The sequence below is a fragment of the Diabrotica virgifera genome, chromosome 5 (genome assembly GCF_917563875.1).
Source record: "Diabrotica virgifera virgifera chromosome 5, PGI_DIABVI_V3a".
NCBI lineage: Eukaryota > Metazoa > Arthropoda > Insecta > Coleoptera > Chrysomelidae > Diabrotica > Diabrotica virgifera.
In genome coordinates, this window is record NC_065447.1 from 216,512,181 (window position 1) to 216,528,265 (window position 16,085).

General features: G+C 30.5%; 1 protein-coding gene across 4 annotated transcripts in view; it reads left to right on the top strand.

Moving 5' to 3' along the window:
• LOC126884614 (facilitated trehalose transporter Tret1-2 homolog) overlaps positions 1-16,085 on the top strand; it is a 72,672-nt gene that overhangs the window by 48,366 nt on the left and 8,221 nt on the right. Inside the window, exon 1 of one of the 4 annotated variants that reach the window (XM_050650671.1) lies at positions 5,854-6,005. The exons of the other annotated variants lie outside the window; for them this stretch is intronic. Coding sequence (XP_050506628.1) covers positions 5,954-6,005 — 52 coding nt within the window. The 5' untranslated portion in view covers positions 5,854-5,953. Of the gene's footprint in view, positions 1-5,853; positions 6,006-16,085 lie in introns of those variants that run through there. 4 annotated transcript variants of the gene reach the window in all.

Genomic DNA, 16,085 nt, shown 5'->3' on the forward strand with positions numbered 1-16,085 from the left:
GATGGCGCTATAATAGAAAAAAATTATTTACTAATTATATAATATATCTACGAATATAATCTGTACAATTTATAAGACTATACAAATCAAAGAAAATACCATTTTATAAATGCAATAAAGACAGTTGATTTGTTTTTATGCCCAATTGCAAATAAAGACAACTGTCAGATTTAACTAAAATCTCATGTTAGAATAAATGTTATAAATGTATATTATCACGGACTTACCTTTTTTCTATCATTTGTGACGCACTGAAAAATCCTCATGAAAAGAACCATATATGGTCCACATAATGTTCAGAAAAAAGTCACACCATTTTGAGCGTCGGGTTTGGAGGAGAGAGGGGGAGAAATCGGTAAATTCGTAGTTTTTTAAGTCTTTCGTCAATATTTCTAAAACTATGCGGTTTAGCATGAAGCACCTTCTATACAAAAATGTTCTACAATAAATTTGAAATAAAAAAGGTCCTATGCATAATCCTTCTAAAATCAACGGTTCCAAAGTTACGGAGGTAGTATAGTGTAATGGGTCCAAAAAAACGCATAACCCAGATATCCAAAGTAAAAGTTTTCCTCCAACACCAAATTGTTCTATATGGTCCACATATTGTTCAGTTAAAAGTTACATCATTTTGAGCGTCCGGTTTGGGGGGTAGATGGGAGAGAAGTCGGTAAATTAGTAGTTTTTTTACGTTTTTCGTCAATAGTTCTAAAACTATGCTTTAGCGTAAACAATGATCTATACAAAAATGTTCTACATAAAATTTAAAACAAAAAAGGTCCTATACATAATTGTTATAAAATCAACGGTTCCAGAGTTACGGAGGGTGAAAAGTGGAGGTTTTCGATACTTTTTATATTATTTGGACAATTGATGATGATTTTGGGTGGTGAGGTTGACGTTTCTTCAAAGGCTTATCACTAACATACCATCGGCCACTGAAATAGAAAACTTTATTTACAAAAAAATTTCTTTCATCCCTAATAATATTATAAATTGCCCAAATAATATAAAAAGTATCGAGAACCTCCTCTTTTCACCCTCCGTAACTCTGGAACCGTTGATTGTATAACAATTATGTATTGGACCTTTTTTATTTTAAATTTTATGTAGAAAATTTGAGTATTGAACATTATTTACGCTAAAGCATAGTTTTAGAAATATTGACGAAAAACGTAAAACTACTACTTTACCGACTTCTCCCCCATCTCCCTTCCCCCCCCCCCCCCACCATACCGGACGCTCAAATTGGTGTAACTTTTTACTGAACAATATGTGGACCATATAGAACAATTTTGTGTTGGAGGAAAACTTTTACTTTGGATGTCTGGGTTAGGCCTTTTTTTGGACCAATTATAATATACTATCTCCGTAACTTTGGTACCGTTCATTTTAGAAAGATTATGCATAGGGCATTTTTATTTCAAATTTAATGTAGAACATTTTTGTATAGAAGGTTGTTCATGCTAAAATGCATAGTTTTAGAAATATTGACGTAAAACGTAAAAACTACGAATTTACCAATTTCTCTCCCCTCTCCCCCCAAACCCGATGCTCAAAATGGTGTGACTTTTTTCTGAACATTATGTGGACCATATAGAACAATTTGGTGTTGGAGGATAACTTTCACTTTGGATGTCTGGGTTTGGGTCTAGTTATACCATACTAATATGTATTTAGTTCTGATGCTAACTAATTACATTGGGGAGAGATCATTGTTAAAACTTAATTTAATTAAAAATCGACTTCGGTCTATTATGGGCTAAGAGCGTTTGAATCATATCTCTTTAATGATCATTGAACACTGTGTCTTAAAGCAAATAAACATTTTTAATTAAAAAATCTCGAAAAGTAGGTACTCGGACTTTGACCATATACATTATTATTATGGTTCATTCCACCAACATACGCCTGTTTTGGATTATCGCGACAAAGAATATTTCAGTGTGCAACATAAGAAGTACGAAAGTTAATGGCTCAAATAATTATTCCATTAAACAGTAATGTAATTTGCAATTTATTTTCGTTCTTCATATTTTGCACAATAAAATATTCGTTGTCGAAATAATCCAACACAGGCGTATATTCGTGGAATAGGGTATAGTACGTTTATTTTTAATATTCTACTGTCACAAGATACAGTTCTTTTATTTTTTATTATTTAAAAATATATTTATAAAGGTAGATCAACATTTTTTAAATTCTAAATGGGAAAACTCTGTAGTTGACGGTATACCGTAGTTTTAACAACAATGGTAGGAGGTAGGGCCCCACACTAATTCTGTCCAGGGGCCCCACTGCTTTAAATCCGGCTCTGGGCGGCAAACACTCCGCCAGGAGTGCGTAAGCCATGATGAATAAAAAATGATGATGGAATTAATGTGTCAGAAAAGCGGACTCAAAATTTTGAATCAACAGAATGGCTGAAAAGAGTCCGGTAAGAAAACGCAGAGAGAAAATGCAAACTTCTGTAAAGATATATTATAATTACCCAAAAAGTAAGAAATCAATCAAATCAACACTTCAATGAAAATTTTCTTATCATATTCCGAAAAAATGGTGCAAAAATTGTTAAAATCTTACAATACATAAATGTTGAATTTAGTAATTGCTTACATTTGTTATTAAAAAAAGCTCCCTAATTAGACTTTGTGAACTTAATAAATCTTCCACATAGACCTGGATCCCGCGTACCAAAAAAAGTTGATTAATAGCAAGCTGAAAATTTGTTAATAGCTTAACGGTGTCTAGTCGGACAAACATTGATGCACGGGAACACTGGAACAGGGAAAGTTTTAATTGTGGAACAGGCTAAAAATTTGCAACGTCAGACTACGAAAACGTTCCATGTATTTTGTCGGACAGAACTTCCAATTGATTTGTTACCATTTCATTAAACTCTCATGCAAAAATCAGACGGGTGTGTATCACCAACTGGGCATTTTTAATGAGTGGAACACAAAGAACATATCAAATGACAGGAATCATGTTGGTTAGTAATGGCAGCCTGATTTTTGCATGAGAGTTTAATGAAAGGGTAACAAATCAATTGGAAGTTCTGTCCGACAAAATGGTGTTGTTGCAGATGCGGTCGTAGCATTTGCGATCACGGCTATTATCGTTGCATTTGCGGTCATACAAAAATATGTTGATTTTATCGTTGCATGTGCGGTCATTGCCTAATAAACAAATAATATTTTTACCTTTTTCTACCACTATCACATGAATAATTCTATAACCAAATTTTTGTAAGATTTAAATAATATTTACCATAGACGTTGATAAGAGGAGAAAATGCTTATAATTTTATTACGGCAAAAAGTATTTTGATATAAAAAAAACTTTCTTCTTTTGAGAGTTTAGTGAGATTATTTGCACTAATAAAAAAAATGAAGATAGTTGATTTAATAAACCTTATTGTCACATAAATAGAATATTAGCGAATTGTTGATTATTTCTATATAAATTGGCTACCTTACTGTTTGTGTCAAATGTTAAAAAGTATTATAAATTGAAAAATGAGAGTTCCTTCCCTAAGATGCTTTCATGTCTTTTTATATTTAATGTGTATTAGTTAAGTACAAACATTTAATAAAATCCTTCACATTTTATCCAGGCTTAGGATTGGCTATGATGAATCATAGGCATGTTTAATTTTTTTTTGTTTTTTTTTTATCTTTTTTTTTGTTTTTTTATCTTTGTTTTTTTTGTAATTTTTTTTATTTTAATGTTTTTTTTTAGTGAAATTTTTGAATATTTGCCACTGACACCAAAAATGTTTTTATATCACAAGAGCGCTGCAATAGTTCTGTTGCACTCTTTATCCTATTATCCAGTTGAATATACATTTTGTTTCGTTTCTTATTTTCTAGGTTTAGGTCCATTCTATTTAATATGAAATCGAAATAGTCTGCTTCTTTTCTTAAATTTTTTATGAGAATGTATATGTTTGGATGAGGTTTCTTTAACATTCTGTTTAACCCTTTGTGCCATCCTTCCACGGCATTATTTGTTCGGTGTCGGAGGCCATGGCAGTTCAACATATTCATGCTAATCACTGGATTTTCTAGCCATTCGTTAACGAAGTAATCATAAAATTTTGTCAAATTTTCATCTTCCGAAGAATCAGATTGAATAATTAGCCACCCGTCTTCTATTTTCTCCAAAGGTAAGTATGCCAATGCAGAACACATTCTTAAATGAAGTCTAACGTTATCGTCGTTAATGTATTGTGTTGTCAGTCCGATCGACTGAATGTTCCTCCAAAGCGACTGATTAAAATGGTAGTTGCATCCATGCAGTCTAACATCTGAGAAAACAGTTTTGAGAGCTTAAATAACAGTATCTTTAAAATCAAGCGTCACTGTTGTTGGTTTCCATCCGCCTAGTTTTTTTTTGTCAGTATTGTAAACAGCCTTCTATACGTTTTCATTTTTTTGTTTGGTAGAAGCGCATACAACACAGGAACAATTCTTGTTTCGTCGTCAGTGCTGCCCATAACAACATGCATGGTATATATTTGTGTAAACTGTTTGGAGGAGCTCTTAAATGTACCGTCGACAAAAAAATCTGTTTTTGTTGCTAACGTTTTCTTTGCTTTCGAAGTCGAAAAACATAAAATTCTTTCTCCTTCTTTAGTGTCGTCAAAACACAAAAAACTCTGACCATCTTCTAATGTCAACATTTCCAGTGGGATATCTATTTCAATAGACGACGCTGGTTCTGGTCCGACACCAGTTTGTAAATGTCTTGAACGACAAAGTGTAGACCTACCTGAGGCATACAAAGGAATTTCACTTACAAAATCGAGTCCTTTTGTAAATAGATTTTCGAATTCTTCCCTGTAAATGTCTGGGGTTGGGTGTCTTCTTCTCGAGCTCTCTTTTTTGAAATGTACGTAGCCTTTTTTACTTCTAAGAGAGCTACATCGGGGACACCAGTGTGTTGGTTGACTTCGAGTAATTCCTTCAGTTTTGTCTTCATCCTCCCTTTACAGTTGTGGTGACGTTCTTTTACACATACCCAAGTTACAACATCTTCCTTATTCTTCCTATATTTTCGATACTGATATCCAGCGTGAAGAGCAGAAGGTTTTCCCTTGGTGGTTTCAATCACTTCAAAATTTTCCATTATTAAAAGTGATTACGTCCTGCACTAAACAATCTCTCAAACTAACAATATACAAATAATATGCATTTGTGTTTATATTTAGATTTTGGTAACTCTCCCCCCAACCTTTATAATTAGGCAAATACAAACTTTCCAAAAATCCGTAATGAGGGGATTATTGTGGTTTAGTCATTACTGTTTTCATGACCTATTGTTCGAAATATAGATAAGCGGATTAAAATATTTCAATAGAGTCGACCGGGCCTGCTAATAACTCGGGTGGTTACTAATTTACGACCTTCTTACATTTCTAGCTTTTAAGTAAAATGTCTGATCGCAAGTAAAACGTTACCTGCCAAAATATTTTGGATTGACCGCTTTTGCAATGAAAATTACCTTGACCGCATATACAACGACCGCATCTGGACCTATTTCGACAAAATACATGGGACGTTTTCCAAATTTTTAGACTGTTCCACAATTAAAACTTCCCCTGTTACAGTGTTCCCGTACATCAAAGTTTGTCCGACAAGACACCGTTAAGCTATTAATAAATTTTCAGCTTGTTATTAATCAACTTTTTTTTTGCTACGCGGGATCCAGGTCTAACACGTGTATGAGTCCATTAAAAACGTTAAAAAACCAAAATAAATAGAGATAAATCTTTTAACTACACTGGCAGTAAAATAAATTTTGGGTTACATAATATGTAAAGTACACAACACGTTTCGCTCACGTCAAAAAATTCTTTAAGTTGACAGAGCTGTTAGATATAAAATATTATATAAGTGAGGCTGAGTAAAATAAAAAAAAGTATTAACCTAAGTAACATCTACAAGTAAAGATGGTGATTTCAATCCCAAGCAGTTTTTTCTTATATGCTGCTGCTTCAGCAGGTAAATATTATACATATTATACAAGATATATTATACAATTTTTAATAATTAGATCTCTTAAAAGTGTACCCTATATACCTAATGCAAATAATAGTTATGTTTTTTGCGATATACATGATTATATTAAAATATTTATTTTTTCTATGGATGCTATACAATGTGCAACTTCTCTCACTACTTACATACATTCAAAACGAACAATTTCTCAGGCTGTGAGAAAAGTCGGCCATTGCAGTGAGAAATATTTTTTCTCACGGGTTCCATACGTAGAATCGCGGTTTCCATGGTAACATGCACAATACAAACACAAATATGTTTGTCAAATAAAATGTGTCAAATCAAAACTTACCAGGAATTACCTTTCAAAAATTCAAAACTGTTCAAATATAACTGGTAACTATAATTTTAAATAAATAAAAGTGTATAAATAATTATAAATAATCATTAAGAATATTAAATACCTACATATGTGTATAATATGTATTTTATTTCAATTTTGGTATATAATCTACATAAAAGCACCTAAATTATTTAATTTTGAAGCTTGAACTCTTGACAAAAACGCATCCATAGAAAAAGTACAGTGTACAACACGTGAGAAAACGACATATTTCTCCCTCGCTTGATTTGCGGCACTCGCCGCGTGCCTCGGCTCGTGCCAACAAACTTCTGCACTCGTGAGAAATATGTCTTTTTTCTCTCTTGTTGTACAATATACTATTTTTAAGTTATCTATAATATTTCTTATTACCTCTAATTTTTTCCTGTGTTTATGTTGTGTATATATGCTTTTTCTATTTTCTTTTCTTTTGATAATAGAAGTAATAATATCCGACATTTATAATTTAAATTTTCGTGTTATCTATCGCCTTTTTTATTTTTAATAACTCTTCTTTATGTGAAAGATCATCCATCACAGGGATAAATATTTATATTCTGTAAATTTCTTCATTTTGTTCGACATTTTGAATATTTTTTATTGAATATTAATTCATAGTTAGATATTAAATCACACATCAAAATCCCATGATAATTTCATGGTAAATAATTTCTCAAAACGTAATAGTCCAGGAACCGAAGCTTTTCACCTCGCAATTTTTACAGAATGGATCGATTTGCTTGAAAATTGGAGAATAAGTAGTGGATAGTCCAAGAATCAAAATTTATATGATGCCAAAAGGCGCTTTTACCATAGGGGCCACCCCATCTCGAAGGTGGAAATTTTTTATTATATTTTGACCGCAAAAATGATAAAAATATTAATTTTAAGCAAAAAATGTTCTATACATTTTTTTGATAAAATTAATAGTTTTCGATTTATTCGTTATCCAAAGTGTTAGTTTTATATCGAATAAATCAATGTTTTTCGATAATACTCATTTACGATTCACTCAATTTTTGCCGTAGAAATAGCTATTTGTATAACAAAGGAGGAAAGTGCTACTTTTCCTCCCGAGAATGAAGTTTACTGCCCGACGCGTAGCGGAGAGCAGTAATCATTTAAGGGAGGAAAAGGCACTTTACTCCCATGTTATACATATGATTTTTCCACCTTCCTCAAATTAATAAAAAGTAATTTTTTCATTCTTACTTAATTTATTTATGTAACTAACCAACACAATTTATTAAAACTAAATCTAACAAGTAGGTACAATATAACTGTCAACTGCCAAATATAAGTCAAATTATTAATGTAAACATTGTTAATCAAAATAACAATTTACTGTTTTTTACCGTTCTGCAAAATACAGGGTGTTTTATAAACAAATTTTAAAATGTATAGATACTTACGTAATAGAAAATAGATATTGTACAGGGCGTCAATAAGTTATATTTCATGAATGAAATACCATGACGTCACTTTTATTTTTCCTCCATAGGAAGGAAAAGTATTTTCCTCGCTAGGGAGGAAAAGTACAACTTTGCTTCCTACAATCAGGTCCGGAAAAGTATACTTTCGGTAGAGGTAGGTGGAAAAACACTTTTCAAACCAAGTTCTTTAGAATTGAATAACCTACAATTTCATATTGAAACATTTTTTCCACCTACCTCTACCGAAAGTATACTTTTCCGGACCTGATTGTAGGGAGCAAAGTTGTACTTTTCCTCCCTAGGGAGGAAAATATTTTTCCTCCCTAGGGAGGAAAAGTAAAAGTGACGTCATGGTATTTCATTCATGAAATGTAACTTATTGACGCCCTGTACAATATCTATTTTCTATTACGTAAGTTTCTATACATTTTAACGTTTATTTATAAAACACTCTGTATTTTGCAGAATGGTAAAAAACAGTAAATTGTTATTTTGATTTAACAATGTTTACATTATTAATTTGACTTATATTTGACAGTTGACAGTTATATTGTACGTACTTGTTAGTTTTAGTTCTAATAAGTTTTGTTGGTTAGTTACATAAATAAATTAAGTAAAAATGAAAAAATGACTTGTTATTTGAGGAAGGTGGAAAAACCATATGTATAACATGGGAGTAAAGTGCCTTTTCCTCCCTTGAATGATTACTGCCCTCCGCTACGCGTCGGGCAGTAAACTTCATTCTCGGGAGGAAAAGTAGCACTTTCCTCCCTTGTTATACAAATAGCTATTTCGTATCTCTGATGCTAATATTTCTAATCTGAAGAAAATGGCATTTTTTACCAAACTACAAAAATTGTTATTCGTTTCAAAAACTAATCATTCTAAATCAGTCAAACTTCTAGAATATATTACATAAATAAAGAAGAATGAATAAGGCCAATGACTAACAACATCGCTAACTTACATTATTATACTTCCAATTGGATTTCTCCTTTTTTTTTTTCAAAAAAATATATTGATTTTTTAACCGTAACTTTTTTATTTTTTATCTTAGAAAGTTTGGTAAAAAAGAATTTTATAGGTTTTTACATTATTTACAAATTAGGGGGGTGATTAGGAGGTTGCTTCCAATCACTTTTGCGCTGAAAAAAATAGGGACTGACATTCTTTTCATTATAAGTCACTTAATTTTTGAGCTAGAGACTTTTTTATTTCTGGAGATAGATGTTTTTAAATACTTTAAATTAGTTTGAACAAATTATCCTCGAAAATGCATAGTTTTCTCGTCTTTTGACTTTGAAACTACAATATTTAGCATTTGACGAAGAAAATCTAGATATAATAAAGTGTAGCTCGATTACTATTAGTCTTACACAAAGTTAAAAAAAAACGGTTTTGTTAATTTTTTTAAAAGGTACATTTTTGTTAAGTATAGTTGTTTTAATAAAACGAAAACTTTTGCAGTTATTAGCAGAAAACTTATTAAAAACATTGATTTTTTCGATAATAAACTAACACTTTCGATGGCGAATAAATCGAAAACTATTAATTTTATAAAACAAAATATATAGAACGTTTTTTGCTTAGAATGAACTACTTTTGCCGTCAAAATATAATAAAAAATTTCCACCCTCGAGATGGGGTGGTAACCACCCCAATGGTAAAAGCGCCTTTTTGCATTATCTAGATTTTGATCCTTGGACTATCCACTACTTATTCTCAAATTTTCAAGCAAATCGATCCATTCTGTAAAAATTGTGAGGTTTTGCCATATTTTAAGCTTCATTACTTGGACTATAATGCGTAAATTTCATACTTATGTTACGTGCCTATAGGGCTTAAAAGTTCCCAATTTTACCTACTGCCTAAATAACTTGATGTGTTGGTTCATAATTAGTCAATTCTTGATTAATTGTATCTTCCAAACATATCTTGAAAATATTCTCTATCCATCTAAGATTCTAGCCTAATTTCCTCTATCCAGTTTTTTTGTGTCCATTTTAGTTTATGTTGTTCTGAAGCTATTTCCTTGTGGCATTTTTATGATTAACTATTTAGATGGGAAATAAGCCACAATTAAATTGAAAAAATAATTTTATTAACGTTTCGAAGCCCAAATCGGGTTTCGTTGTCAAAATACAAAATACTACTTACTAACTTACTAACTAAATTAAACAAAAATATTGTTGCTAAGTAAAAAAATTGTTCTAATAATTTATTTAATCTGACTCATTTATATTGGCAATTCAGACGTACATATATTATACATTTTAAAGTAGAAGACTTTAAAATGATATCGCCAATATTTATGAGTTAGATTCCTGGGACGACTTTACTAAAAGATAGTTCATTCGATTACATGAAATCATTAGTAAGTCAATAACATATCGAGTTAGTATAAATTTTATATTTTAGTAATACTTATTGTATACCTATGTATTATTAATATTATTTATAGGTAATTTAAACATATTAAAGTCAGAATTTGGTATTATTTTTTAAAAGTAAATTAAATGTAAGACCAAATACTTACGATGTCGGGATAGTATCACGAGGTTTTTTCCTGGTTTTCCCTCGTGATTTACTATGGAATCTCTAATGCGAGAATTTTACTGTCATCGTTGCATTTGGTTGTCTTTTTAAAGACAGATCCCATGCTATCATTTTTTTGTGACGGATATTCTTGAGTTGGGATTGATTTCATGTAATCGAATGAACTATCTTTTAGTAAAGTCGTCCCAGGGACGCAACTCATAAAAATTGGCGATATCATTTTAAAGTCTTCTACTTTAAAATATAAATGAGTCAGATTAAATAAATTATTAGAAGAATTTTTTTACTTAGCAACAATATTTTTGTTTAATTTAGTAGTATTTTGTATTTTGACAACGAAATCCGATTTGGGCTTCAAAACATTAATAAAATTATTTTTTTAATTTAATTGTGGCTTATTTCCCATCTAAATAGTTAATCATAAAAAATGCCACAAGGAAATAGCTTCAGAACAACATAAACTAAAATGGACACAAAAAATCTGGATAGAGGAAATTAGGCTAGAATCTCAGATGGATAAAGAATATTAGGCTTGATGATTTTTTGTGCTTTTTCAAGATATGTTTGGAAGATACAATTTACTTTCAAAAATAATACCAAATTCTGACTTTAATATGTTTAATAATATTAATAATACATAGGTATACAATAGGTAATTCTAAAATATAAAATTTGTACTAACTCGATATGTTATTGACTTACTAATATATATAACATATCGAGTTAGTACAAATTTTATATTTTAGTATTACTTATTGTATACCTATATATTATTAATATTATTTATAGTTAATTTAAACATAATAAAGTCAGAATTTGGTATTATTTTTTGAAAGTAAATTAAATGTAAGACCAAATACTTACCTACGATGTCGGGATAGTATCACGAGGTTTTTTCCTGGTTTTCCCTCGTGATTTACTATGGAATCTCTAACGCGAGAATTTAACTGTCATCGTTACATTTGGTTGTCTTTTTAAAGACAGATCACATGCTATAATTTTTTTGTGACGGATATTCTTGAGCTGGGATTGATTTCATGTAATCGAATGAACTATTTTTTAGTAAAGTTGTCCCAGGAATCCAACTCATAAATATTGGCGATATCATTTTAAAGTCTTCTACTTTAAAATGTATAATATATGTACGTCTGAATTGCCAATATAAATGAGTCAGGTTAAATAAATAATTAGAAGAGTTTTTTTACTTGGCAACAACATTTTTGTTTAATTTAGTAGTATTTTGTATTTCGACAACGAAACCCGATTTGGGCTTCGAAACGTTAATAAAATAATTTTTTCAATTTAATTGTGGCTTATTTCCCATCTAAATAGTTAATCATTTTAGTTTATGTATATGTTACGGACAATGACGTAAATCCGGCCAATAACGTTATTGGCCGGCCAATATCGACAATGGTCGGTTGAATTGGTCATTGTCGACAATGGCCGAACATTAACGTTGTTGTCCATAGAAACTGGACATTAATGATAATTTTAAATTCTTGATAATATTTCTATCATTTCCCGGCCAATGTCGACAATGCCCGTTGTTAATCGGTCAATGTTGAAATTTTGACTAAAAGATAGGTTATGTCGTGTAGGTTTACTATTGTTGACTTCATGTGTGTATATTGTGTATTGTTTTCGTGCTGAAATTACTCGTAAATTTATTTAATAAGTATTATCATGGATATCAACCATGTGTGCACTTGTTTAAATAATTATATAAACTTAATAGTCAAGTCAAAACGTGATGACAATAAATCATTTTTAAACTGTGAGGAATACAATAGCCGAATAAGTGAAATTAAAGAAGCGAAAAATATTTTGAGAACACCGGATGCTAAAAAATCAACAAAGCACTATAGAATGAAATTCAATTATCAAGCTAGCTCCCGCCAGCCACCTGCCTCTTGGAAGTTTAAACATAAATTTAAGCGAAAAATCATTGTTTATTTGTGAAATAAACATTTTTTTCTGATTCATGAGAGCAGTAAAATGTATTTTGAATTAAATGAATTACATACATTCTTGTTTTTTTTGTTAAATAATTTAATTTAAAAAAATGTTTTTGGACACCCTTTATAATTAATTATGTAAGTGTTTATGTTACTAAATAGGGAATTGAATAACCTTTCAAATGAGGTAGCACACGACCCCTATTGTCATTTAAAAAAATCATAGATTACGTCGTCAAACCCAGATGGATGACGTCACTAGTATGCCATATATGCCAAAATATCATAATTTAAAAATAAAAATCGACCTGTTTCGGGATTTTTCCTTAAAGTCGCCGGTTTACGAAATAACTAATTTATTCCTTTCATTTGCACCATACTGTATATAAAAATGGGTTGCTACAAAATATCATGCAAGGAAAAATAGCAGGCAAACGCAGTCCAGGACGAAGAAGAACCCCATGGTTGAAGAACTTGCGAGATTGGTATGGTGTTGATACAAGCATGCTATTTAGGGTGGGAGTGAATAAAATTAAGATAGCTATGATGGTAACCAACGTTCTGAAAGGACATGGTACATGAAGAAGAAGAAGAAGTATATAAAAATATTATTATTTCCTTGTTTGTATTTATGAATATGTTACCCATATTATGATAAATAAAGACGTTTTATTTGTTTTTAATAACTACTTCTTATATTTCTGCAACTACTTTCAGAAACATCTTAGTATCTCATTTTAAACACTTATTGACACACCGATTGGCTTCTGAGGCATCGATTTATCAACATTGGCCATTTGCTTCTGGCCACTGTCGTTATTGACCGGTTATTGATGAAAAATCTAATTTTACGTTAAGTTTTTACAACATTGGCCAATATTTAAGGTTATTGTCGTTAATGGCCGAGCATTGTCGTTAATAACCAAATAAAATGGACATTCACAACAATGCCCGGCCATTAACGTCAATGTCCAATTTACATCATTGACCGTAACATATACATATCGGCGCGGTTCAAAGGCAAAAGTTACCAAACGCCAATTTGGGCGCTAAGTATTGAGTTATATTACTGAAATCAGAAATTTTTTCTGCGTCGATTGGTTGTATCCTCATGTGGCTACAATGAATTTTTTGTCGCTTGGTAATTTAAAATAATTGACATTTTTAACAATAATTTTCGTCGACCGCGACTAGAATCTTGTAAATTTAAGAACAACTTTCATTTGGTACCTATTCCATTTTAATCCTTTACGGTTAGTAAGTTTTTGTTAAATTGTATTTTAAATGTTTGAAAATGTATTGATTTTTTACAAACACTATCTAGAATTTTTAAAATGCTTAAGAAATTTTACCCTATCCAAAATAGTTATTTTTATCATTTATTACTTTTTTTCGCACAGTAATTAAATACCATTTTTTGTTTAGTTAATTATATCTAGATGTACGAGTAACTTTCTTAAACAAGATAAATAGTTCTTTCTTTTTACCTAAAATAGGTGGAATTTGTCGCTTGGTAATAATTTACTTGCCTTTTTTTAATGTTTTTGTTGCTTAGATAATAATATACATATAGGCTATTGATTATGTACTATAGAAAGGAACTACAACGTTAACGGGGTTTTATTATTTCATATGGTCAGTGAATCTCTATATATGAAAAAACCGCGGAGTGCTACCATTTAAAGGGGTGCGTTTTTGAGAAATGGGTGAATTAGTCCCTGGGCACAGGTTACATTAGGGTGAGTTCTATGCACTTTTGGTACAAACACGTCTACATAAAAATTGTTCCTGGTTAAATTTCCTATCTAAATATAACTTTTTAAAGTCAAAGATACTTTTTTTACAAAAATATATTCAAAAGAAAAAGCACAAAGAAACCCAAAAGAAAGAAATTTTGTTTTTTGTCCCATAACTTTTGTCCACGGGGATATAGGTATAGACATTGCTTCACAGAAAAAAAAACTTACATATTTTGTATTTAAAATAATGTTTAGTAGTGGTCATTAGGATTTACAGTTTTCGAAATATGATTTTTCAAAGTTCGCCACTCACAGCAATTTTGGGCAATTTTCCTTGTTATTTCGCAAATATTGTTCTGTAACTTTTTTCTACGTAACTTTAGGCATATGCAATGGTACATGTAAGAGGAATAAAAATCAATTACCTTTAAATTGTTCTACTGTATAATGTTGTACGACTTCTTTTAAAGAGGTTATCTTTTTCAAGACTTTATACTTTTAACGAGTTTTTATATTTTTTACGATTATTTTTTAAATTTCCCATTATAACTTGTTTCTCTACATTTAGGTATATATTATATAACAAAAAAAATAAAGCTTATTCTGTTTACTTTAAAATGGTGTATTATAAAAAATTCTAGGATTATTTTTGAATAAGATATGCTTTTTCAAAATGTAATAAGTACTTGCAACGATTTTTGATTTTAGGATTAATTTTTAAATTCCTCATTATAACTTTTTTATGTGATTGTGTGTTATGATTGAATCTTATTTTTTATAGGTAATTCTTTGGATCCACTTGACTCGGACGGGCAAACTTCAAAATATGGATTAATTCCAATATTTACTCTCAAAGTTCCTGCACCACAAGCTTTGCTTGAAAAAATAGCATGTAAATGTACCAAAGGATGTACAAAAAATTGCGGTTGTAGGAAGATAGGAATTAGTTGTTCAATATTCTGCAAAGGGTGCATGTGCATGGGTACTAATTGTGGGAACTCTAAGATAACTGAGGTGTCAGAGGAAGATATTGCAGCTAATGCTAAGGAAGAGATGACTTTGATTTTGAAAAAATTTTAAATGTCAACGTTTAAATAATTTTAACTAAAGTGATGTTTTCTAAGACTAATGTTTATGTAATTTTTGTAAAAGAAATAATTTTAAATAATACAGGTAAAAAAATATCAAAGAATCACTCGGTTTCCATTAAATATTTAAATATAGATATTGCTCTTTATTGAGCAATATATAGTATATTCATGTACAAGAAAAAAGAAGTTATAATGGGACATTTCAAAAATAATCGTAAAAAATGTAAAAAAAAATATTTTTTTATATTAGGTATTATATACTTAATATATAATATATAATATAATATTATATTATATACAGTGGAACCCCGTTAACTCGGATTAATTGGGACCGCGGCCGATCCGGGTTATCGAAAATCCGGGTTAGCCGGAGAAAATGGTAAAAATTAATAAAATATGGTATGCTTACAGATAAACTCCGTTATAATTGTCACACAGACACTGGTAAACCACGTTCGCATTCCACACAAAACCACACATACAAAGCGTCGTCAAATGTCTCATTCTTAGCTTTATTAGCTTTGCACCGATTGTCCAAACTGTCTTTTGTTATCATTTTGAAAAAAAAATTCTTCGATTTTAGTTCTATTTTTCTTCCAATCCGATACTGTAGATGTACCGACACCATAATTTAATGCTGCAAGATTCACCTTTATCAATTCTACTTAATGCTTCTAGTTTCTTTTCCATTGTCACTACAACATTTTTACGTTTTGTTGCCCTTATAGACAAAAGACACGCAAACACAAAATCTGAATAAATTTACGAACGATTACAAAACCGAAGCGAACAATACGACTTTACTACAAACAATACCGTCTCTGATGTTATGTTATTTAATAACAATGATAACTAAGACCATTGTTAAAAAAAGAATTTTAATCGTCTTTTCTAAACAATGCTAAGAAAGTTTCAAATAAATAA